Raw genomic sequence first — 24980 nt, 5'->3', positions numbered from 1 at the left:
TGTAGACAGCACGCCGACCATCTCGAATCATTCCAATCCTTGCTCGTCTCTGTAATAAGTAGCCTGTGTGTAACTATCAAAAGCCCATCACCACCATGTTATGTCCAAGTTTTTCCCTACCTATGCCCAATAATCCCACATTCTAAATAAAGATGTTTTCCTCTCCGAAGAAAAAATCTCCCTTTGTAACAATAACTGCAAAATGGCAGACTTTGAGAATAAAAGGAGCATAGTAATCCGATTCCCCGCAACGGCAAAGTTAGTAGTGGGCCCTATCACACGAGAGGGCTGCTGTGCAGGCAGAAAGGACAAAAGTGAAACAACATCTGTGCCAGAAGTTCTCGCCCACAAGTAAAGTGTCATGGAAAGAGGAAACAATGCCAAGGGACTTGAAGAAGGATTTATCTCGGCCATTCCCGGCGATTATCCAACGAATATTATATCGCCCAATAAGACCCATGTGTCTGTATATCTGTACCCAGATACTCGGGAGCAAAGTGGTATTGCGCCTGTTAGAAAAGGAATCACCCAAACAACCACTTTTCCAATGAAAAAAAAAACGTAGCCAGAAATGAAAAAAAAAACTAAACCGCTCATCGTCGCTTTCGTATACTTTTACAGGAGGGTAAAAGTCATCAACACTTTTTGGGGATGTGGTGTCCTTTGATGTTGGCCGCTAGCTGTGAGGTTGCTTGTTTTCTATATCAAGCTTGGTGACGTTGGCTTCCGTCAGCGCCTCGCCAGAGCCCTGTTCTTGATAGCTATTGCTGCGCAAGTTGGATGCCGGTCCACCTGCGGCATCAATGAGCTTCGTCTCCTGCAGCATGCTGGAGAACTCGGCGTCTCGTTCGGGACGCGGGACCCGTGGTGGCATGTTCACCAAGGACGGCGAGTCAAAGGGCGACAGTTCGTCACGGCCATTGGCGGTGGCCGGTGTCGGTGTGACCGGACCACCTGTCGAGTCATCTTGCGTTTCATTGCCATAATCGAGGCTATTTTGTGAAACGGTGGCGTTATTCCCGACAGCGATGTGGGGGATGCTAGACGCATCGCAATGTTCGCTCAGCTCAGAACAGTCAGACACCGCGCGGTCAGCGACACTGCTCTCTCGGCGTCGCGATACGCACCAGCGAATCAGCATGCGCTCCAGTATGGACATTGTCACCGGCTTGGCCAGATAGTCATCCATGCCAGCTCTCTTGCACTTTTCCCGGTCGCCTTGGATGGCAGAGGCAGTCATGGCAACAATGGGAACATTGTGGATGAGACCCTTGTACGGACGGTGATGCCGCATTAAATGCGTGCACTTGTAGCCATCAATGATTGGCATCTGAACATCCATGAGAATGATGTCGGGCTTGACGTTTCGGCCCTCACTCGCTCCGAGCACATACTCCAGAGCCTCTCTGCCGTTCCATGCCGCAGTTACTTGAAAGCCGAGTTTTCGTATCGTGCGCGTTGCGATCTTTTGGTTTACTGCATTATCTTCGACGACAAGAATGTGAAACGCAGCTCGTTCAGATCGGGGAAGATCCTGCTCGACACTCTGAGATGACCGCACAGAGTAGCGACGACGAAGTTCAGAGAGTCCAGAACCATCAGAGGCTGCAGGCGTAGCAGCCATGGCGTTTTCAAATTCTGAGCTGTTGCAAGATATGCTTAGGTCCGACTGCAGGCGGTCGGGAATAGAACCGGCGGCGACATTCTGTGCGTTGCGCCGCTGAGGCTTATGGAAAGGAATCCAAAAGGTTGCCGTCGTACCACTTCCCACTGTCGACTCGAGCGTGATCTCGCCACGCATCAAGTCGAGGAGGTTTTTGCAGATGGTGAGGCCAAGACCGGTTCCACCGAATCTGCGGGCAGTCGAAGCATCTCCTTGGCTAAAGGGCTGAAAAAGTTTTCGACGGACGTCTTCCTGGATACCGATCCCAGTGTCTTCAATGACGAACTTTACGATGATGGAGTCTGCCGTCTCCTTTTCTTTTACCACTGAGAATCGGACATAGCCCTGGCTTGTAAACTTGATACTGTTTGTAAGCAGGTTGGTGATGATTTGGCGCACGCGACCAGGATCTCCAATGACGGCTAGGTCGTTTTCAATGTCGTCGCCAATGTTGGACTGGAAATCGAGGTTCTTGCGTTCGACTGCAAATTTTAGCATGCGCACAACTTCTTTTAGAATGATGGATAGCGAAAATTGAACTTCCTCGATATCGAGTCGTCCGGATTCCACCTTGGAAAAGTCGAGAATATCGTTGATGACTGTCAGCAGAGATGTCGCGGAGCTTTGAATATTGTCAACATAGTCGCGCTGCTCTTCGTCCAGACACATGTCGCCAAGAAGCTCGGCCATACCAAGGACGCCGGTGATGGGAGTTCGGATTTCGTGCGACATGTTTGCCAAGAACTGGCTCTTGAGCCGATTGGCTTCGTTGGCCGCGGCTTCATTTGCAATGGCCCTATGCTTGGCGCGCGATTGTTCGCGAAGGGCTTCCTCGCTATCCTTTAGCTCGGTAACATCCATGACGACGCCAATGACACCTTCGACGTTGGCTCGCTTCCCATTCTGCGGCCTCTTGCCGTACATGGGAAGAAAGCGCGTGCGATACCAGCGGTCATCAAGGCCATGCTCTTTGATATCTTCTGAACGGTTCCCCTCAAGGATTTCTTCAATGGAATTGAGCCAGTCCGGTCGTTCCCCCTCAGGCATTTGCTCGGTAAGCCTATTAAAGACGGTGTACATGTCCTCACCAATGAACCAACGGCCCTTCTCCGTGTCCTCGTACGTGGTGTACCAGATCAAAGCTCCCTCGAGCATTGTCACGCGGCGACTGGGATCAACGGTGAAAATGGTGACACGAGAGTGTGCAAGGACGCTGAGGAGCTGCTGGCGTGTTTGTTTGGCTGCCAGCTTCGTCTCGATACTTTCGTGGACATCGGTATAGGTGCCAAACCATTTTTCAATTTCTCCCGTCTCTGGATTTCGCACGGCGAGTGCCCGCCCCAGGAACCATCGCCACTCACCTTCTTTGTTGCGGCAACGGGATTCCATGACGTAGGGGTCTCCCGTTTCGAGAGATCTGCGCCACCTTGATAGAGCCTCGACCTTGTCGTCTGGGTGAAAACAAGTCTCCCATGCCGGGCCAAGACACTGCTCAGGGGCCAGCCCAGTATACGTGTACCACCGAGTGTTGAAGAAATCGTGCAGTCCCTGGGCGGTAGCAGTCCAAACCAGCTGAGGCATGGTGTCGCAAATAATCTTGAAGCGCTCCTCATCGCGCTCCTTGATGAGTGAGATTTCTTCCGCCATTACGGTAACGTCTCGGAAAGTGATGACGCCGGCAACGCATTCACCCGACTTTTCGTCGGTGATGGCTTCGCCGAGTAGGTCATATACTATGCGCTTGCCTTGCGAGTCAAAGACACCAACACGAAAGCTGTCAAAGGGCGTGCCTGTCTTGAGAAGAATTGAAAGGGGGTGTTCGTCGAGCTCTAGCCTTCTTGCAAAGTCCTCAGTCCAGACTTCCCAGTTTTTGAGCAAATCGAAGCCGTCAGATGACGAGTCGAGATCAGCGTCGTGTGGAAGCAATAGACGAGCAGCCTTGTTGGGAAATGTAACACTACCATCCTTCCACATGGCTAGTATAGGTATATGAGTATTGTCCAGGAGCGCATCCTTCATGCGAATGATCTTTTGCAGAACAGAGGGTGTACTAGATGGTGAGTGTGCTGCAATGGAGGGCGGGCCCATGGGGGGGAAAGGACTGGTAGACATGGTGAGGACGCTAGGTGTGTTGAGAGCTGGGGAGCTCGGGTCCCGACTGGAGGCGACGGAGGAGGGGTTGGAGTTGTTGATGGATTTTCGCTCGGCGGCTTCGAGAACGCTTGACTTGGCAACGCTCTTTTTGTTGTTGACGGGGGTCGAGGGTGTGGACTGGGTGTTGGTAAAGGTAAGAGTAAAGTAAACTTGTTTGTTCTCGACTTCCCAAACGGTGACAATCATTTTGGCAAAGGCATGGAATTCCGACTCCTTGGACTTGTAGCGACTGTCAAAGGTAGTCTTATGCAAGCCCTTTCTAGAAATGATGACTTCGACTATAGCGTCCTGGGCGGGCTTGGTGGGAGAGCCACGGCGTTGTTTACAAGGGCTCACGGGACCGTTGATGGTGGGAGTAGCGTCACCGGCAGTAGCGGTAGCGGACAGCTGGTCTTGGCCAGAAGCAGGCGGATGGGCGCCGATTTCGTGAACCAAGGTGTCGAAGAAGGTCTCCCAGGTGATCCAAACGGGCTTGCCATCCTGCAGCATGTCGATACCGACCTGGGAGAGGGTCTGGCCGCGGAGGCGATCGATGGTGAGGGAAGTGTCGTCATCGTCCGTGTCGTTGGTTATAATGCCCATCATTCTGCCCATGGCCTCGTTGGCGAGGACGACGGTCTTGAGACTGTTGAGAACGATGACGGGGACGGGCAAGTACTGCATGGCGGAAAAGGACAGCTGGGCTGGGGAGATGGTGGGCATGGCGAGACGAAACGGGCTCTGGGACTGAGAGCGACTATGTTGGACAGGCATACCGAGGGGATCACGAAAGAAGCGTCCGCCTCCAAGCGATTGAGGACTACCAGCACGGCCATTGCTGACGGCGTGGGCATGAATGGCGGTGGTATTCGATTTAAGGTTGGAGTCGACGGCGACATGGTCGGTTTCAGTTTCGGGGACGACATGTGCGGGTGCCAGCGAGGCAGCATCGGTGGCAGCGATTGCCGAGGCGGTATTTGTGAGAATGTCGGTGAGATGGAGAGAGTCGGAAGCGGCCATGTCGGCGGGTTCAGGCTGCGCGGACGCGCCCATGGCCCGTGGTGTTGAGAAAGCTGGTGATGCAAGTACGCTGGGGTCACCCAAGATTGGAGGGTAGGGGTGCCGGGCCGGTGCAATGTAAAAATGGCATGCGCCAGGCCAGCAGAGATCCAAGCTAGCAAGTTGGAGGCAGCAGTCGAAACATGTCTGTTGGTCTTGGTCGGCAGGAGAGAGTTTCTGGGAGGGTTGCGCAACGTCGCGAACAGGTCTAAGGTACAGGCAACTACCGATGTGGGTGGGATCGGATCGTGTGCGGCGTGCGGCGTGCTTCCGTGATGGATAGTGCGATGAAAGCGACGACGAGTGGTGGTGGTCGAGGTCGGTTGCAATAAATGCCGGTGATGCGAAGACGAGTCGAGACGAGACAAGCAATAATTGGATTACTTGGTTATTGGAGAGTCACAGTCACGGTCGGACAAGGTGAAGTAGCGGGATAGACGTTGGGGGCGGGATGGCGGACAAACGGGAAAGAAGAGAAGGAGAGGGCGAGGGTGAGTATGGGCGATGAAGAGGTGGGGGGTGGGGATGTTGAAATCGAGCTTGTTTGGAATAAGCATTAGACCAGAGTTACAGTCATGAAGGAGAGAAGGTGTGAAAAGGCGATGGGGAGAGGTGCGTGCAAGAGTTGGCTAGTTTGACAGCAAGAGGCTAGGCTTTGGTCTGGATCCTGGACGGGTGCAAGGCTGGATTCTGGATGTAGATATTATGAAAGCGGTATGGATTACGGTTACGGATAGACGGGTGCAGTAACTGGAATCACAAGAACGAAGCGGCGGCAGGAGGGTGGATATTTTGGCTGGAACTATGATCAAGAGGCTTGAGGTAGGCAGGCGGCAAAGCAGGGTCAGGGAATAATAGAATCAGTCGACAGTACTACCTTAAGTTTAATACTGATGTAGCAAGGTAGCAATAGTTAGTTAGGTGGTAGGCAAGTACAAAATAGGTGCGTTTTGGGTGTATAAAACAGGGAATTTTGAGTGGAAACTGGAAACTGGAAACTGCATGGGTGGCGGGGCCTCGACTGGTAAACTGGGTCACTAAGCGAACAGTGATGGGCTGTTTCTACCTACCTAGGTACCTATCTAAATACCGTAGGTACCTAGGTAGTTAGGTACAGATACCGGTATTCCTCCTGGCCGTTGGCTTTTAATTATTATTTCTGTTCTATTATTCGTTTCAACAAAGGATTTATTGGCATATGCACTTTAATTGCTGCCGCTTAATGCAGAACAGCTTTCCAGTCGGCTACCCAGATTTACCGTACACCGTCTGCCTACGAATATATTGCTAGGTACTCGGTACTCCGTACCCGTTTAGACACAGCCTGCAACTTGTACAAATTCAGCGCGTTAGCGGAAGCCCAAGCCGCCTGACAGCAGTCCACCCAGCGTGCCACACTGCCACATCGCGCTATTTCCAGTGAAGCGGAGCAGTGTGGGAATGTGTGAGTTCTCGAATCTGTCTGTTGACTGTCACTGTCGAGTCTTGACTCTTGACTATCAAAACTTGTCATTGTTGACTCTTTGGTGTCGAGTGCCCACCTACAGGCAGGCAGGGGACCTGGTTCGTTCTGGGCCCTCCTCTCCCGAGCCCCAGCGGCTCCTACTCCGGTGATCGACGTCGCCTCTGCAGGACCCTCTTTGGAGCTGAACACTCTTGTACCATTTGGCTACCAGGGCGAGGTGCTGCAGATACCTCGCTTGTCTGGAAATTTGTTCTTTTGGTCCCCTGCTTTTTTCTTTGTTTCTTTTTTTTTTCTCTAATTTTTCTTCATTTTCTTCAACCTCGTTGCCTTGTTTGCAGGTGCTGCGAGAATGGTCTGATGCGCAGTTACAGAAGCAAGCCACCACCGCCCAGTCCATGCCCACAGCGATTCGTCAGCGGGTCGCCGCACGGCATATAGGTAGCCTTCAGTGTTCACTGCCCATTCGTGCCATTCAAATGGCCGAGTGCCTATAATGGACCCCTATTATACTATTAATAACGCCCCTCAAGCACAATTAGATGCGCCTCTTTCTGCCTGCCTCATCTTATTCATCTATTTATACGTATGAGTCTAATTATACATGCGACACTGATGCTCATCTTTCTGCCACTTGATGAACATCAACAACTTGTCGACTACGAATTACTCGACTTGACCTCGACCGGGATCAACAACCCTCATGTGAGACACCATCCAAGCGGGTTGCAACACAGTGACACGCACCAGGCCCCGACAGCTGCGTGCCCTCCCGACCGCCGCGTGCCCTCCCGACCGCCGTTCCAAGCTTTTTCTCGGGCCCCTTCCTTGTTTTTTGCGCCCCTTGTCCAACTGGGTCCGGCCTGGTCCAGAACATGTTGTGGGCTCCGGTCCTGGTAGCGTCGCACCCGGTTGCCGTCAAAGAGAGATCAAAAGAACTATTAAAGAAGAAGGGAATTTTAAGATGAATCACAAACAATGAGTAGCATGGCGAGCTTTCAAGACGCGGAACCAGCGAATCAAAGAGACGGGTTTCAAACATGTCAGATGGGACATCCTTTGTCTCCGAGCCCTTGTTACTAATCAACTTTCTCGATACCTAAGGTAGGTACCTTAGGTACCTGCTACCTTGCTTGCGACTATTTACCACCTACCTCATGGTGCTTCAACACCACATCGTCGCCACCACATCGCCACCACTGCAGCAGCCATGCACCCGTCCTGAAACGGCAACCTTGATTTTGTTCCCCTTTGCCGTCATTGGCCTCCCGATGGTCTCCCATTTGCGCCATGCAAATATCGCGACCTCGCCTCACATCCGCATCTCGGAACCTTTCTGCTTCCCCTCCAAAGCCTAGCCCTCGAGACGGGCCCCTTGCCTCAAAACCCTCCCTACCGACGTCGCGGCCAGATTTCCCGTTCAAACCTAATTTCCGCCTTTTTTTTTCCGAATTCCGTGCCCGCCTGCTATTCACACCCTAGGCCTCTGACGATACGCTGCGTACGCAGCCGAGCCAGCAAAGAAGCATCAAACTCACAAACTTTCAAGCAAAATGAGCAGTCATACCATTCTATCCAACCAAATAAATATTTAATGGCTGACCCGTTGAAGAAAGAATTGCCATGACTTGGCTGCCCGATAGCCACCCACACAACCATCGACAGATATTATACAATGCACCAAACCATGCGCGCCAGCCTTATTTAGTCCGTCAGGCAACTCGAGTCTCGAGCGGGAGAAACACCGCCTAGTAAAATGCAGGTTTTACAAATGCATGGGCGGCAAACCCCATCTGAATGACTACGCATGTCTAAAAGCCTGCCACCCTTGCTTGCCTGTCAGGCAAGGATGCTGACCGCAGTCTATTGTGAATTTGTGAGCACAGGTCAAAGATATGCCTTAATTCTCGCTACCGACAGCATCTCCACTCAAACTGGCCGATCCGTCCTGCACAAGCGATCAGGATTCAGCACTCTTTGGGATTTTATTGCCGACTTATTGCACCCATTTAAAATTATCACAACTCAAATACGAGCCCAATCTCCCGTGCCCGAATTTCAACATTCATAAACAAATTGGCAAGGTACACAAATCGCCGCTATGCAGGTTATCCTTTCTCTATAATGGCCCTCTATTATACATGTTAGTGAGATTCTCAACAGTCGTCCTCTTTCCTTGGTCACATCACCAATACCTCACCGCTACACGTGAGTACCGCACACATCGCAATACAACTGGCTTGTCGGGTTAAGCAGCGTGCACACTGGACACGCCCATTCCACGTCGCGGCGTCCACGCCCACTCCCACTCCCACTCCCATTTCTAGTCGGCGCAGTATCCTCGATTAGAAGCCTGCGTATGCGTGTCGGCCTACGCCCCTCGTCCCTGAGATCCTCGAGCGCCAGCGCAATCGCCTCCACCGCCGTCGTCCGGAACCCGTTGCGCCTCACCCCTTCCCAGATGTTCCTGAGTTGCGCCTCGTTGAGCCCGATGGCGCCGCAGCCCTCGAGCACTCTCCTCCTGCGCCCCGCCCACTCAGTCTCCCCGCGTCGCCCTCCCAGCGTCACCGTCCTGCGCCCTCCGTGCAGATGACCACCACCATGACCACCGACGGCGCCTCTTCTGCCGGGCAAGACCAGGTCTCGTTCGCGCTCTGCCGCCGCAGCCTCTGACGAAAACCCACTACCGCCGAGCGACACGCTGATGGAGTCGCCCAGCGACAGTGTCATGTGCTCATCACGCAGCTTATCCCACAGCGCGTGAAAGGCGGCGTTGTGGGGGCCGATATCGTTATGGCATAGCTCATGCAGCATCGTGTCAAGCACCTGGTCGAACCTTGCTAACCTGGCCTTGTCGTTGTGATAGCGCAGCCGCAGGAAAATCTCCCGCCCGGCGCTGACATTCAGGCCTGAATTACTCCCGCAGAAACGTGTCAGTGACATGACGCTCAAAAGGGGCAACAGTTAACAAGATGGAGACTGTAAACGTACCTAACAGATCATCTTCGTCTGGGTAAAACTCGGCCAGCTTGCCTACCCGCCACCGGTGGTTACGCATAATCGGCAGCACGGCCGAAATGATGTGTTGGAGCATTCGCAGCGCCTCGTCGGCGCGCGGCAGGCGCGTCAGGTGCACAACCGATCCAATCAGTTTCTCTCGCGGCGGCATGATTCTCGTCTGGGCCTCTCATGAATGTAATAGGATGATGTGATGAGGAAAGAAGCAGCGGAGAGCCAATGTCATGACATGCTGCGTCGGCTTTTGTATTGTCAGGTGTTTTTGCAGTTGTGCGTCCTTTAACCACCACCTCTACGGCACGATGGAAGGACAAGAAGGTGGCTCAGCATTGATACACCGGGCGGCTAACACGACACATCAGTCCCGTTGCCTACCAAGAAATGGTTGACAAATCAACATGTCTATCAGATGATTCTTCTATCAACTTTCATCATGCTAATGTCGTTCACAAGCTCGAAAAAACGACGCATCGCAAGGCTGAACAAGATGCCGCCGACCTAGCATCACGAATTCGCACCAGACAAGAACATGAGGTGAATGCCAAGAAAGCTCATACACGTCTAACTGCGACGGTTTTGCAATACCATCATACCTTGGTCGCCAGCGCTCTCAGACGAACATACGAAATCATCTCCCCTCCGTCCCCATCATCACACACCACCCGCAGCGCCTCCGCCGCCTCCCTCACCGCATCCTCCCGCTGCTCGCCCTCTGGCACGCTCTCCAGAATCATGCTCCCAAACAGCCTGATCCATCCCTCCACGCCCCCCTTATCCGCCTTCGTCGGGCGCCACTCGCGCTCCACGCGGTCTACGCGGAACCCGGCCCCCTCGAGCGCCGCCGTCGCCCACGCCTCGTCGGGGAAGAACCACGGGTAGTGCTGGTCGACGACGGCCGAGAGCCCGCCCGGCGCGCGCCGCGCGCACGCCACCAGCAGCGCGGCCGCCATCTCCTTGACGTTGCCGAGGCCGCCCATCTCAAAGGCGAAGACGCCGCCGGGCGCCAGCGCGGCGTGGACGGCGGCGAAAAAGGGCTGGCGCGCGGCGGCGGGGCGCAGGATCCAATGCATGGCGGCGTTGGAAAAGTCCTTGGTGAATGTTGCTCTTTGCAGCTCGGGCTTGCTCTGCATCTTGGTTGCGTCGAGGACTGGCGGTGATTTTGTCAGCTACTCGCCTTGAGTGATGGCTCCGGGGGGGGGGGTTGTGATGATGCATGCCTTCAAAGGTCGCGTTGCGGTGCTCTTTGCACAAATCTTTGGCGGCGTCGATCATGGCTACTGAGCTGTCGATGCCGTGAATGGTTCCTTTGCCTTGGGACAGCACCTTGGCAAACTCTAGGTTCAAGATGCCATCTGGTCGTATGGTTATGAGAAAGGACGTAAATTAGCTCCCTCATATCCGCTCGTAGAGTCGCCCGCTATTGAAACTTACCGCCGCAGCCAATATCTAGTACAACATCGTCTTTTTGTAAATCAAGCCATTGAGTCACCTTGCCCGCCAACTTGGGTACGAATGATGCCGAGTGCTGGTAGTCCTGGCATGACCGTCAAAGTTAGAAAAGAGGTTGGTTGGTTGGTATTTGCGGGGTTGAAAGCCCTCGGCGTGTCACTTACACCAGAATGCCAATGATCCTTGCCTTGCTCAGCCATTTCTGTCAACAAAATTCAATCAAATAGTGAGAATAAACTGGTATATTGAAATGGGACCTTTGGGATATCTTAATGAAACAACGTCTGGCACTGGTTTCGCGCAGATGCACAGGAGGAAAGCGCTGTTATAGCTTACTATATAATGCGCCATCGAACTTGCCAGTCGCCGAGATCGGAGCCTCTCTAGCCATAGGTCCAGGATTCCCAGGCGCGAATTTTCTACCGACTTGTCGATTTACGTCACAGAGTCCGGAGTCCACAAATTGAATGTGTCAAGGATTCTGCTACGATGCAAAGAGGTTATAGTTGTGGCTGTATTGGCCACGATATCGTTCAGTGGTCAAATTGGGTGCTCAACGCTGCTGTCTTAGTCTAGCTCCAGCAGCTTGAACTTGTCGTCGCCAAGCGCATCCTCTACTCTCTTCATCAAGGTAAGCACTTTTTCTTCCTCCAGTCTGCTTCCAATCACCTGAACGCCGACGGGAAGACCGTGCATGTCATCGGCGTTGTAGTGTCTGTATGCGCCGCGGGCCACGCCGTTGAGGCTGCAGACGTTGAAGCCCTTGGGCAACTGGTCCTTTTCCTTGTCAACGTGCGTTACAGGAAGTACACCAGCAGTGTAATCAAGCTGATGATTATTAGCAAAAAATTGCACTTTCGATTATGCTTTGCATCATGGAGAAACGAACCAGGTTGAAGAGGAATGTGTAGCCGCAACTGCTGCAAGCGTCGTGCATGCCGCCGTGAGGAACAGCAGGGGTGGCATTCGGAGGAGCGACGATAAAGTCAAAGCCCTTTTCCTCCCAAAAGTCAAACCATCTGCGCTTGTATGCCTCGCGCTTGGCAATCAGCTGCCAGTACTGGTAGGTTGTTTTGGGGTGCCAGTTGCGGAGGATACCGGCCCAGACAGGATCACGGCGGACATGTCGGACCCAGAGATAGTGCACATATTTAAAGACGCGGGGGAGGTTAAAGTAGAATCGCATCTGAGCTACGCCGCGATCGTTGCCCTCGCCGGTGCGAAAAAATGACATGGCCGTCTGGACACCATCGGCGTCGAGCAACTGTGAAGCAATCTGCAGAGCCTCGTAGGGCTCGGGAGGCGTAATGTTGTCTATGATTTCATGGCCCTCGACACGGAGAGCTCTAACTGTCATCTCGAGAGCGCGAGCGCAAGCAGGGCTAGGGTCAACGACACCATCAGTGCGCATGACCCCCACACGGAGCTGCTTCTTTTCCGAGTAGGCTTCTTCAACGTCAGATCTCCACGGAATGGGGTGGACAGAGTAGTCATATTCCCAAGGCTTCATCTGGATAACGGAGCGCGTAAAGTACGTGAGATCGTTGAGAGTGCGGGCCATGGGGCTGTACACGGCAGGTATGCCATCCTGGCCGGGCATGCTGGTGCGCGTGCCCAGCTTCATCCAGCGGCCGGTCGAGCACTTGAGAGAGTAGATGCCAGAAAAGTGCGCGGGGCAGCGGACACTGCCGGCAACATCACTGCCGACACCGATCCTGCCGCCGAGCGCCAGCAGCGCGCCTTCACCACCAGTGGAACCGCCGGGTGTATAGTTTTTGTTGTAAGGGTTCGTGGATGTGCCCCAGACATCGTTGGCGGACTCGAAGCTGAGGAGAGTGATGGGAACGTTGGTCTTGACGTAGGGCACGGCGCCGGCGTCCTTTAGTATGCGCGCGGTAGGGCCGTCGGCGCTCTTCATGCCGACAAAACGGCTGTATCCGACGGTGCTGTCATAGCCAGTGACGTCTACCGTGTCCTTTAAGCTGACGGGGATCCCAGCCAAGGGACCCTTGAGGTTGATTGAGCAATCCGTCACCCACTTCTCAGCCGAGTCGAGGAGAATTTCTGTAACACAGTTGGTCTTTTCTTGAGCCTTGAGGGCGACCTTGCCATAGGTTTTGAGGATCTGCGTGGCTTTGCTGGGATCTTGGTGAACCTCTTTGACCAGTGCCTGGATTGGCTTGTTGACAATGTCCTTGTCTAGGACGCTGAAAGGGCCATGATAGGACTGGAGGGCGCGGATCCGGGTGGCCCGTTCTTCTTGCTTGGTGCGGCTATGGGTTTACCAAACGTTAGAGCGGGAGAAAACAGAGTTCGTGAAGCGGCAGACATACCAGTCACGCCTGTGCTGGAGGTAGTCCATCAAGGTCATCATAAGAGGGGCTATCTCTAGCGCAATGGACTGCTGTCAACCTTGGAAGAAGAGATAAGAAGAAGGTATTTCAAACATAGACCGAAGGAGATTTTAAGTCAGTTTAGATGGTCATAAAATATGTCCGGCTTGGGTCACGAGATTTTGGGTGATCCAGATAAGGTATTCTGCCGACCCGACAACTTGCCTCATGGAGGATGCTGCTAAGAAAGTTGGTCTCGCTCTGGGACGCGCGGGTTTGGCGGGGTGCTCCGAGCCTGTGAAGCCGTCACTAATAACCACCGAACCGGCACCTGTCAGCTGCTACCCCGCAAGCGCCACCGCGCTGTGAGTGGAAGATTTTAGGGACCAGTTGGGGAAACGGGGCGCTGAAGGTGGCGGGCACGGCGGGGTGATTCTGGGGCTTTGGGGGTTTTGTTTCAAGGCCGATGGCAGGCCAATCAGCGTATTTAGTAAACTGCGTGCTAACCTAGCCGAGACGGCAGGACGAATTCCTTTGAACGCCACTATTTTTCCGTGATCGATCCTGTTCATGCAGTCATTCGGCAGTGCCTTGATTTCTGATTTGTCTGGTTGCGCACGCCAGGTTCGGATTGTATTGGACAGCTACGCCGAGCTTTACGCTGGAGCTTCAAATGTTTATGCAGCCCTGGTTTCGATGCTGTCTCCGAGGTCCCTTGTACTACCCTGCAACAGACTGTATCAATGCCTTTTAATTTTGCGCAACTCTGGAGATCTGTTGGTCATGCATCTTGTGCGGTCGTGTCGTCTACTTCAGCCGGCTCGATTGCTATAAGAGTGGTAGTTCCCTAGTACAGCCCTTCTACACAACGTCGTGGCAATTGCTTGATTAGTTCATCATCGCCAAGTTACGGAGTCCGTATTATTCCGTAGAACTGACCATGAATACCGGGTATGAAAGCAACACCCGTGAGCCGAGAAAACGACTTTGATAACTACTTACCAATAGGAAGCATTCCTTCGACTCTGAAATACAACGCGTTTCAACGTTTTAGACGGACGGCTTTTCAGAATACGTGAGCATGCCTCATGGGCCGCGAGCCGTGTGGCACATGGCCGTTGACATGCTGTGGCGCTAGGTGCAGTGGAATGCCCCACCAACGCCAGGAGCCAAACAAGGCACCGTTTTGGGCCGAAAAAAAGTAGAATAACGTCACTCGACTCCTCTTTCATCCCATCGCACATGCAACGGCCATCTTGATCATCATGCCGGTGGACGAGCAGCAATTTATAGACCTGGTAAGTCGTCTTCATGCTTCAAGTCGACGTCCGCAACCGCTTTTCACTGACGCATATGACCTTGCAGCTGGGAAAGATTCCTGTGCAGTTCCGGCAATATACCAACAATGCGGCCGAGATTATAGACAAAGGCGTCGACCGCGCCGCCGACGCCGTTCGTGATGCCTTGAGCTCCCAGACGTGGATTCCTGACTCGGTGAGGCCCGCGCCACCAGTAAAGGTGCCCGCCGCCGTGGTGTCCGTGTCAACATGGGAGCAGGCTCAAGATTGGGTCTCAAAACACAAGATCCTCACGGGTGTCATTGTCGTTATCTGCGGTACTGTCGTCTTCAAGGGCTTCCAGAAATCCAGGTCCATGCGCAAAACGCGCCGCGCCAAGCGTGCTAGGAATGGCGGGCGGACCGAAGTCGTTGTCATTGCCGGTTCGCCCACGCTGCCCCTGACCAAGTCCCTTTCACTGGACATGGAGAGACGGGGTTTCATCGTATACGTCGTCTGCGATGCGCCCGAGGATGAGAGAATGGTGCAGTCCTACGCGCGTCAAGACATCAGCCCCTTGAAGATTGATACAACGAATGTGAGTATAGGCCATGTACCGCGCGCGATTGGCTCCGAGGTCGATGCTAACTTGAACTGCAGCCTCCTAGTGCCGGATCTGCCATCGAGAAATTTGCGGCGTACCTCCGGTCGCCGCATGCCCCAGGTCCTCAAATTAAGCCAAACCAGCTAACTCTGCGATCCGTCATTCTCATCCCGAGCCTCCATTACCAGACCTCGCCGATTGCGACGATACCGCCCTCGAGCTTCGCTGACCTATTCAACACCCATCTCCTTCACCCAATCCTCACCATTCAGGCTTTTCTCCCGCTACTTACTTCCCGACTTCAGCCCATTGGCGAAAAATGGGTGCCGCCCAAGGTCATGGTCTTGACGCCCTCCATCATCTCGTCCATCAACCCTCCGTTTCACGCCCCCGAAGCCACCGTCTGTTCTGCGCTTTCAGCCTTTACGGAGGTTCTGACGGCCGAGCTGCGACCTCTTGACATTCCCGTGACGCACATGCAGTTGGGAACCTTTGACTTTGCCGGCTTTGTCCCTGCCCGAAATCTGGCCATTGGCCAGGGCCAACACACGACCGGCCAGCCCCAGGAGACGCTCGTCTGGCCTGACGGTGCCAGACATGTCTACGCGCGCAACTTTGTTGCACAGACGAGCTCAGCCATTTCCGGCGCGCGCATTCGTGGTTTCAAGGGAAGCTCGCTGCGCCGCTTGCACAACTCTGTGTTTGACGTCATTGATGGCTCCATTACGAGCGACACGGTGCGTATAGGTCTTGGATCCAGCGTTTACGGCTTTGTCGGCCGTTGGGCTCCACGCGGGCTTGTTTCGTGGCTGATGGGCATTCGCCGCGTCGATGAACTATCTACGTGGAAGGCTAGCGAGGAAGGGTCCTCTCGTACGCCCAGCGAAGACGGTGACACGGGCAGCAATGAATTCATTGCGGTACCGTCAGAGATTAACGCCTGGACGTCGGAAAGAGACAGCAATCTCTGGACGCCCACCAAAGAAGCTGGTGCGTGAACAGTTGAAGAAGCTGCGCCAAAGCTAGGCACACATGTTGCCGTGTATCAGTAGGATAAACCTGCGCAAATTAATTGTTACATAGACGACTTCACGACTCTGTTGTGCATATTTGAAGAATTCGAAATTCCAATCATGATATTACTATCAACAACACTTTTCTCAGAAAATAGCTCGAACGTCTTGTCACGACCTGGCAGGTCTGCTTTTTGTCCGCCTGCGGGTATCATAATCCTCGTATTGTTCCGACCCCCCCCCAAATGCAAATGTTTCCATACTCGTACAATATCATCAAAACATTCAATACCCGCCTCTACCTCTAAAGTGACCACGACCGCCGCCTCGTCCTCTCCAGCCACCCCTCCCACCACCTCTTCCACCATGACGACCACCAAAGCGGTCATCCTTGTTGTCCCTCTGCCTATCGCCGTCGTCGTGCCCAAACTGCGCCTGGTGCTGCTGCTGCAGCAGCTCCATCTCCGCGCGCAGCTCCTCCTCCGTCTTGGGCTCCGGCTTCACCGTCGGCCGCTCCAGCGTCGTCGACCACTTGGGGTGCGACCCGCGGCGGCACTCGGGCCCCTCTGGACAGAACCCGGCGAGGTACAGCGGGCAGAGCCTGCGACGGACGTGTTTTTTCGCGCAGACGGGGCCCAGCGGGCAAAAGCCCATGTCGTAGTGCGGACACGGCGGCAGCTTGGACAGCGGGTCGACGTGCAGGTACAGGCACTCCTCGCCGTTGGAGCAGTAGCCGTTGCGCATGAAAAAGTTGCACTCGGGCATGCGGCGCAGGTTGTACTCGTGCAGAAACTCGCAGGGGATGCCCTTTTTGCACAGGCCCCGCAGCCAGTGCTTGCAGACGAGCGAGTTGAGCCCGCCCGTCGGGTGCGACGACGACGACGGCGTCCGCCCGTCGGTGACGTGCCGCTCCGTGCAGCGCGTCCCGTTGGGGCAGCTGCCCGTCTGGTACGCCTTGCAGATGGGTCGGTCGGCCGGCAGGCCGACCTGGTACGCCTCGCGCAGAAAGGGCGAAAAGGTAAAGCTGTAGGGCTTGACTGTGTGGTTGAGCACCGTGGCGGCAGGGCCCCCGGAGACGGTCGCGGCCGTGGTCGTTTCCGTCGTCGCCATTGTCGTGTGTGTTTCGGCGCGGCGGCGCGAGGGGGTGTGTGTGTGTCGCTGTGTTGAGAAAGAAGAAAAAAAGCTATGGCGGGAAAGTCTCTTGGTTATTTGGGTAGAATTGGTGAATTGTTCGCCAGACGCGGGTTCTGCTGTGTTTGATGCGCAGCTGTTGTATGGAGGAGAAGTTAAAGGAAGCTTGGAGCTTCGTGGAGCGCCACATTTGAGTTGAGAGTTGCGCCACATGGTTTGTCAGCCACAGTTGATTCCATACACACAGCATGGCCGACGTAAAATAGCCAATGATAATCATCATTTTCCTTTAATATATTCTTCTATAGAATCATTTGATTTTCCAGTTCCCGCTGTGCTATATTTAATCGGTCGTTGGTTGTATCATACCCTCTTGCCTTCAATAATTGGTGCTTCCCGCATACCAGTAGCTTTTGTTGCAACCTTCTAGCCCAGTTGCCCACCTGCATGTACAACAAGCAGGACTATTAGGGTTGTTTGTGGCTACACATTTTTCATACGCCATCATCTCATTTGCAGGTGCAAAATGCCAATATAATTTTATTGTCGCTCTAGGAAAGTTGTAATCAGAAGGGCCTTGAAGAAACTCTAGAATTTCACTTAGGACGCGATAGCTGTGGTCCATGGTGCACCACAGTCAACCCTTCATATGACTTGCGGATCTCAAACCGATCATTGCGTGAGAAATCCACACCAAGACCAAACAGATCCGAATTGCAGCCCAGCAGGCATTTCCAACGCGCCGATTCGTATCCGTTTTATCGTACAAGGAGTAGACCAGCAACACCAGCACCTATGGCGCCAAAGGGAGAAAAGCCAGCGGCGGCACCAGCTTTGTGAGGTACAGCGCTGCTAGCTTCAGCATAGGCGGTGCTGCTTGGTTCTGTAGGGCTGGTTAGTAGCTGAAGCAGCGTAAATGATTTCCAGAAAGACTCACGAGAAGAGCGGGTGGAGCTGACGAAGGCAGTAGGAGAGATGTGTGTGGCAGCGGTCGAGTCGGGATTGGAGCAACAGGTGGACGAAGCGTCATATACATGAGTAGTCGAGGGACCGCCAGAGGAGTCGGATGAGGTGACTTTGGCGCCGACGTAGAAGAACGGAATGCTGTAATTGCACGAGCCGTCGCTGTTGTCGGCAATCTTGAAGTTGTAGATGCCTGTGTCGAGGCCGCTAAGGGTGACATCAAAAGAGCCAACAGTAGCATCAGCTGCAATCAAGCATTAGCACAAGGATGCAAAGGCCCATGTTGCCGTTTGCATAGCTGCTTCGCCGAACAACATACTGGTCAAAGTGTGAATGTCCGAGAGAGACATGGGGCTGGGGCCGGTCTGAAGACTGATGGTGCAGCCATTATCGCAGCCATTGAACCTGAGGGTAAAGGGCTGGCCCTCCTGAGGGTTGATTTCGCTGTTGGTAAACTCGGGCTGGGCAAAGGCACCAGTGGCCACGACGGCAGTAATGGTAGCAGCAGTGAACTTCATGTTGACGAGTCAAATATGTGGTAAGCTGTCGAGCAACTGGGAAGAGTATTATTATATGGTAAGTAGCGAACTTGTTTGGAATGAGTTGGCTCGAGGCGGCGACTTGTTTGTATCGGAGTGTTTGCGTGGCGGCGGACAAAACACCATCCGGCGACACGATGTCACGATGCGTCGCGGTGCGATGTAGGAGACTTACAGTTTGTGTATATGGATAGCAGTACTGAAAATGCGAAGGTGTTGGGTGAAGATAAAAATCAAGTCAAGTAGACATGAAGACAGATGATGGAGAAAGGTATGCATACATAGCTACTGACAGACCTTTGGAAAAGAGGGCAATGCTAGGAGTAGACCTTTGAAAAAGAAGGCAAGTGGCCTGGGGGGCGTAAGTGCCATTCTATTTGACTAGGTAGTCAGTTCCTCGACGTTCCTCGAGAATCAAGAACGGAAAAGCAGCGTATGCCGAAACTTGATGGGTACAACGTCTTGGCCAGGCAGCTATAAACGGAGAAAGGCAAAATGTCGGTGTCAGGGAAGCTGTAGTCCAGATCGTGGCCACAACTTGCACCTGTCCACCCTGCAACGCTCGCGATGCGGCTTTTCTTCTCTGCAAACAAAAGTAAGCACTACCTATCGAGTGCCCGCGACCACCCACGACTTGTACTGCTCCTGTCCACCCATGGCTGCCTCGAATGAAATCTTGCTTGTGCACTTTTGAGATTTCCCAGTCCCAGCCCACCATGCGCCAACGATGATCAAAATGCTGACAATTCCCGTCACATGAGTCAAACAGCCACGAGGCGCAGAGCCAGATGTGCTGCAGACAAGCGCAATGTTGCTTCACCGCTGATCAAGAGATTGGCTCGGTTTCCTCTTTCGATGCTCTGCCCCATTCGCCGCCTGGGCAAGCAACGCAGCTGAAGCCAGTTCCTGAACTCAGTTCTCCGAGTTGGACCATTGGTTGAAGGTGATAAGCCAAGAGTGCTTCGTCAAAGAAAAAAGACATATTCGATTTCTGTCCCAACCACGACTGAATGCAGCCAAGGCCTATCGAGAAACCATATGCAAACGATTTCGACATTGACAGCAGCAACACGCCAAAATCATGCTGATATACTATGTACAACCCAAGCCACCCGAATTATACAATGACTTGAGAACAAAGATTAGTTTTAAGAAAAATAACTTCAAGAAAAAGTATCTCGAGAATGCGCAGCGCTCGCCCATCACAGTTCATCGGGATACTGCTCGACAAAATCCGTGCGCCCATCAATGATTCGATCAGAGTTCAATCGCACACTCCAGCGGACCATGTCGGTCATGGGGTCCTTTCTAAAGTCGCCCTCATGATCGCCAATGTCGCTCATGGCAGACATTGGCCCAGCAGGCCTATGATGGTGGAAGTAAGGTGGTTGCGGCGCAAGGCACAGTCCCTTCTTCCTGCCGCGCGTGCCCTCGCAGAAGAAGCGCAGCAGAATGTCGTAGGCATCCGTCACAGGCTTGAGCGCAATTTCCTGCATGATGCGCCGCGCGCCGCGGTGGCTTAGCGCATATCCCAGCGTACAGACGCCCTCTTGCGCGTGCGAGACGGCGCGCGTGTGCGCTGGGTATTCTTCCAGCAACGTAAACGGTCTGTTAATGGACCATAGGTTTTTCTTTGGCGCCACCGTCTCATCGCCACGGTGTATGACGCGTCCCTTGGGAATGGTCGTGGACTTTGGAAAAGGAAAGTGCAGACCGCAATTGCCGACCCAGAGGAGGTCCCAGTCGTCGCCGTAGGGTGATTTGTGTGGGAGAGCGGTATTTGGAAGGCTATCAAAGGAAATCTCGCGGGGATCGGGCTGGGTAGGGTCAAGGAATGTGGGATCGGCGTAGGACGGCGAGCTGGGCGACGAGCCCGCAAGTGGCTGGATAAGAGCGCGCGTCGACAGCGCAAAATCGCGGAGCTGTTGGTGGATGCGGACGTCCCAATCGGCGTCATCCTCGAGGATGAGTACAGAAGACAGGTTCTGGCGAATCATCCTTTGCGCCTGGTCAGCAATCTGTCCCGGGCAGACAGCCGCTTGAGCGGCCAAAGTTCGTTACTTACTCGCCAATGGCGTTCATGTGGCCTCGCCAGCAGCCCAATTCAGCCGGCTTGATTTTGATGCCTTGTTCGTCCACAGGAATTGCCTTGTTCGCAATCTGATCGCCCTTGACGCCGTCGATGAATTCGATTCTGAGATTGCTCAGGTCCGCCTGAAGCCTGAAACCGTCGCGACGATCGGTTCTTTCAGGCAAGCCCACGACGAAAATCTTTTCAAACTGTGCGTAGTCTATGTATCAATATGAAGATCAGGCTGCTTCAATGCGCAAAGTGTGTCCCTACCCCTAGTGTCGCATTATTGATGCTGTCGAGCCCCGCGTCGGTACCGCGGCGCGCAAGGCTGGGGCTGCCCAGACGCGCGTTGCTGGTCCATGTGAAGAAGAAGACGAGTGCGAGAAAAATTGCCACAATGGTCCACAGCGGCCGCCGGACAAGCAACTGGTGCATCATGGTGATTGTTCACTTTTCGTGCGGTTATCTAAGGGGGATGCGCGGGTTGACGTCTCTTGGCGGGCTGCAGATCCCTCTGATCCTTGCTTGTTGCGTTGTGCCCGCTTGGACGTTTGGCGTAAGAAAGCAGCTAAATAATCCGAAAGACGGGTAATGAAGAAGGGCGATGATTAAAGCGAAGAAGAGAAAGAAGAAGAAGGGGATAATAAAGGTCAAAGGTGAGGCAGCAAGCGGTGGTCAGCTAATCAGAGATATGATGAACATGACTCCAATTGTCTTGGCCACCCGCATGCTGCATCTGCAGAGGGAGGTGGGAGGCCACTAAAACGCAACTAAAGGGGGCTGTACCTACAGAGTAGAGCGCCCACGAGTCGGCGCCTATCAATAGGTACTTTTCCTACTGCTCTGGCTGCTCTGGAACAGTGTCGAATTTCCCTTGTTGCAAGAGATGTGCAATAAACGTTTCAAAGCAGGCAGGGGAAGTCTGCGACGCTGTGTCCGTAGCACATTATTCAGACGGCAATCAGTGCGGACGCACGCTTTGACAACGGCCGTGGTAAGAGCTTTTATTCAGAGCTCAACTGCCGCTGCACATGCCGGCTCGAAATAGCTTGCTTCATCGACAACTTGGCGCGACAGAGACCTTCATTGGATACAACAAATAGCGTACCATTCGTATCATGGACATATTAAATACAGTACTGTGCTCGAGTCTCGTCTCGCAAATCACCCGGCTTATGAGAAATAGAATCATCTCCTCAGCATCACTAAATGATGGCATGCCTTCACCTAGTTCAATCCATCTGCCAACGCTGACATAAGCTAACATTGAATTTGTAAATGAGTTACAGTCTCGGCATCGCGCGTTGAGCAGGCAAGCTCCCGCCTAATACTATCAAGACATGCTTCCTTATTTTTTTTTCCTTTGTGAAGCCAAAACAATCAGCAAACGCTTAATGCTCGAGTAAGCGGAGCGAACCCTGGACGACAACGTTCTCGAGAATGGAGCCAGGAGGGATATCAATGGTGCTGCCCTCGGTGGCGACAATGATGACGGTGCCCTTGAGGGTGACACCACGGCCCAGGTTCACAGCACCAGTAATTGTGAGGTGATCCAGCTCGAGGACCTTGGGGATGGAAGGAATATGCTTTTGGAAATCTGACACCTTCTTGAAGTCACTGCCTAGCTTGATAAGAGGAGCGTCGCCAAAGCGGTTGGCGCTCATCTGAAGCTGGCCGTGCTTGAGAGTGTAAAGATCCGACTTGACCAGCATAAGGTCGGAGCACGTCTTGACAGGAAGGAAGCGGCGACGGGGGACATTGACACCGTGAGCATTGTTGAAGTGGCGAATGGCGGCACCGACAGCAGTCTCGAGCTGCATAATGGAGATATCAGACTCGCCCTTCTTGTCGCCGGGAATGGTCTTGGCGTTGGGGATAATCTCCATCTCGAGCTCGTCGTTTTCGACAACGCGCTTGATGGCACGGAGGTTGAGCCAGATGTTGTTGGTGTTGAAGTACTTGAACTTCTTGATGGACTTGAAGTCGTTTACGTGCTCCTTGGGGACCTGGGCGATTTCAAGCAGACGGACGGAGCCCTCATAGTCGATAATGGTACCACCCTTGACGTCGGCCTTTGTCTTGTTGGTGAGTTCCATAATGTACTCAGCCTTGGTCTCCATCATGTGCTGGAGGATGCGCAGGTCAACAACAGCACCCAGATTGTCAACATTGGAGAGGAAGATGATTTCGATACCGCGCTCGAGAAGCTGGTCGAGAATTCCAGAGTTGTACAGAGATTCAAAGACGTCACCGTGGCCCGGTGGGTACCACTCGCTAATGGACGAGTTGTAGTTGCTAGGGACAGGGAGCTGAGAGTCCTTGAAAATTCTGGGGTAGCGAGACTGGTTGAATGTGAGGATATCGACATTGTGGCCCTCGTACTTTTTGATAATGGCCGCGGTATCGTCGTTGGTGTTGAATGAGTTCATGAGGAGAAAGGGAACGTTGACATCGTATGTGCGGTTAAGGTACTCGATCTGACGGACGGACAGGTCAAGGAAGGACATGCCATCACGAACCTCGATGACGGACTTGGGACCTACACAGCCCATCGAGGTACCGAGACCACCATTGAGCTTGAGGACAGCAAGCTTATTGAGGAATTGGACCGACTCGGAGTTGGCGAGGTCCTCATAGTCGACAACCTGGCCAGCGGCAGGGGGGCGGATGCGTTCCCAATCACTAGACATTGTTAGATTCGAGATGGGGGGTTGGAAAACGCCAAGGTGTTACTTACACAGCGTTACCCTTGGCCTTGTCGTTTAGGTAGCGGCGAAAGAGGGCAAAGAAATTGTCCATCTCAGTCTCGAAGAGCTGAGGCTGATCAGCACAGGGCGATTACTCGAGGATGCAGGAACAAATTGAACACTACCTTCTTTTGTTTGGGGTCCTCGACCGTCTCGGCGAGGTTTGTGAGGGCATTGCGCATCTGGGCAGCGGCAACGTTGGTAGAGGTGTTCTCGAAGGCCTGAGAAAGCTTGGTTACTTGTTGTTCCATGATTCAAGATTACTGCGAGTGATATGGAGACGAGCGAGCGAGCGAAGAGGCATAGATAAAAGGGATACGACAGAGGTGGCGCAGCTTGCTCTCGTGTGAGCCAAGGACTGCCCTCCAGTGACATCGAGGTGCGACATCAAAAAGAGTGCCGTCATTTGGCCAGTGAGGCTACCGGCGGCTAGGGCAGCGGTCGGCAAGCTAGCGACGGCGCCAGAGCGGCGGGTGCAGTGACAAGGAGACTCGGGGGGTTGTGAATCACGGAGGAGGACAACTTACCATGTGGCTGCGAGTCTTGCCGTGGTGGCGCTTCTCGAAGCCATTGTTCTCCTCATCCTTGCCGGTGGTGGGACGGAGGTGGGAGGGGAGAGCACTCTTGATAGCTTCCGCCATGATGGAGAAGCGTTGATAGTACGACAGTGTGTAAACGGGATCGATTCGGTCGAGGAGCGAGGTCCGGTGCAAATCGATGGAGGAGAAAGCAAAAGAGAGGAGGAGGGAGAGTCGAGCGCAGGCGGCAGCAAGGTTGGTTGAAATAAGAAACAAAGATGAACGAGGTTGTAATGGCAAAGAAACAAGAGCAACGAAAGGGGCGACCAGAGGCGGGGCTAGTTCGATGAGGGCAGCGGGGTGGTTGGAGCTTCCCCTGTTAGCAGCAAATGAAGCGGCAGCGTAGCCCTGGTTTTTTTGTTTTGATTTACGAGGCGCGGGTAGAGGATATAAAGGGGGAAGATGTTGCAGTTAAATATTTAAATGCGAGTATTTGAAGAGAGGGGATGTTGCGTGTGCAGGGCGGGGAAAACGAGGGCTGAATTGGACTTTGGTGGTGGCGATATGCGTTTACTAGTAACGGCGTTACACCATTTACCATTGCGAGCTGCTTCATCATTGAGAGGCTGAGAGCTGGCTACAACGAATATCAATCAGCAGCCAATATCACCCCCTGCCACAGGATACCTTGTCAAATTTTCCAATAATAACCCGACTTCTAATTACAGTTACATGCCATGTCTGCACTGCCCGGCTGGCCTATTTGATTAGGCATGATAGTAAGAAGGGGTTTGCATCTCGAAGATGGGCAATATCGGCTTCAATTGCCTCGTCATCCCCAACAGAAGAATTGTTGCCCTTTGCCAACCTTGGGGCGCAACGTTGAGCACAAGCTAAAGACAATGAATGGGTGGCTTGCAGCAAGCTTTGCAGAATCAAGGCACGAAAAATTCTTTCGTCAAAGTGATATCTAATAACTACCTGACGGCATGGTTAG

At 53.4% G+C, this 24980-nt stretch overlaps 8 protein-coding genes across 8 annotated transcripts; 1 reads left to right on the top strand and 7 right to left on the bottom strand.

The window, feature by feature from the left end:
* Window positions 1–676: 676 nt before the first annotated feature.
* On the bottom strand, window positions 677–4816 carry BBA_07925 (putative histidine kinase HHK6p; the record flags this gene model as incomplete). Its single annotated transcript, XM_008603022.1, has 1 exon — window positions 677–4816. One exon carries the CDS (start codon window positions 4814–4816, stop codon window positions 677–679), a length of 4140 nt encoding a protein of 1379 aa, XP_008601244.1.
* A 3703-nt stretch (window positions 4817–8519) lies between these two features.
* BBA_07924 (zinc ion binding protein) lies at window positions 8520–9486 on the bottom strand (the record flags this gene model as incomplete). The annotated part of the gene is made up of 2 exons (XM_008603021.1): window positions 8520–9226; window positions 9309–9486. 2 exons carry the CDS (start codon window positions 9484–9486, stop codon window positions 8520–8522), a joined length of 885 nt encoding a protein of 294 aa, XP_008601243.1.
* A 436-nt stretch (window positions 9487–9922) lies between these two features.
* On the bottom strand, window positions 9923–10984 carry BBA_07923 (methyltransferase domain-containing protein; the record flags this gene model as incomplete). Its single annotated transcript, XM_008603020.1, has 3 exons — window positions 9923–10482; window positions 10767–10869; window positions 10949–10984. 3 exons carry the CDS (start codon window positions 10982–10984, stop codon window positions 9923–9925), a joined length of 699 nt encoding a protein of 232 aa, XP_008601242.1.
* A 367-nt stretch (window positions 10985–11351) lies between these two features.
* Window positions 11352–13155, bottom strand: BBA_07922 (amidase protein; the record flags this gene model as incomplete). The annotated part of the gene is made up of 3 exons (XM_008603019.1): window positions 11352–11612; window positions 11674–13057; window positions 13118–13155. 3 exons carry the CDS (start codon window positions 13153–13155, stop codon window positions 11352–11354), a joined length of 1683 nt encoding a protein of 560 aa, XP_008601241.1.
* Window positions 13156–14382: 1227 nt separating this feature from the next.
* On the top strand, window positions 14383–15996 carry BBA_07921 (DUF1776 family protein; the record flags this gene model as incomplete). The annotated part of the gene is made up of 3 exons (XM_008603018.1): window positions 14383–14415; window positions 14483–14992; window positions 15055–15996. 3 exons carry the CDS (start codon window positions 14383–14385, stop codon window positions 15994–15996), a joined length of 1485 nt encoding a protein of 494 aa, XP_008601240.1.
* Window positions 15997–16296: 300 nt separating this feature from the next.
* BBA_07920 (Zinc finger CCCH type domain containing protein) lies at window positions 16297–18623 on the bottom strand (the record flags this gene model as incomplete). Its single annotated transcript, XM_008603017.1, has 6 exons — window positions 16297–17169; window positions 17388–17429; window positions 17547–17585; window positions 17910–18025; window positions 18080–18349; window positions 18425–18623. The coding sequence occupies 6 exons, from the start codon at window positions 18621–18623 to the stop codon at window positions 16297–16299; spliced, it is 1539 nt and encodes a 512-aa protein (XP_008601239.1).
* Window positions 18624–19846: 1223 nt separating this feature from the next.
* On the bottom strand, window positions 19847–21156 carry BBA_07919 (LPS glycosyltransferase, putative; the record flags this gene model as incomplete). Its single annotated transcript, XM_008603016.1, has 3 exons — window positions 19847–20642; window positions 20710–20924; window positions 20989–21156. The coding sequence occupies 3 exons, from the start codon at window positions 21154–21156 to the stop codon at window positions 19847–19849; spliced, it is 1179 nt and encodes a 392-aa protein (XP_008601238.1).
* Window positions 21157–22109: 953 nt separating this feature from the next.
* On the bottom strand, window positions 22110–24106 carry BBA_07918 (UTP-glucose-1-phosphate uridylyltransferase; the record flags this gene model as incomplete). Its single annotated transcript, XM_008603015.1, has 4 exons — window positions 22110–23400; window positions 23456–23532; window positions 23591–23686; window positions 23993–24106. The coding sequence occupies 4 exons, from the start codon at window positions 24104–24106 to the stop codon at window positions 22110–22112; spliced, it is 1578 nt and encodes a 525-aa protein (XP_008601237.1).
* Between the last annotated feature and the right edge of the window lie 874 nt (window positions 24107–24980).

This window comes from Beauveria bassiana (assembly GCF_000280675.1).
Source record: "Beauveria bassiana ARSEF 2860 unplaced genomic scaffold BBA_S00029, whole genome shotgun sequence".
NCBI classification, from domain to species: domain Eukaryota; kingdom Fungi; phylum Ascomycota; class Sordariomycetes; order Hypocreales; family Cordycipitaceae; genus Beauveria; species Beauveria bassiana.
The sequence above is the reverse complement of the archived record's forward strand: the minus strand, read 5'-3'. Positions and strand labels throughout refer to the sequence as shown.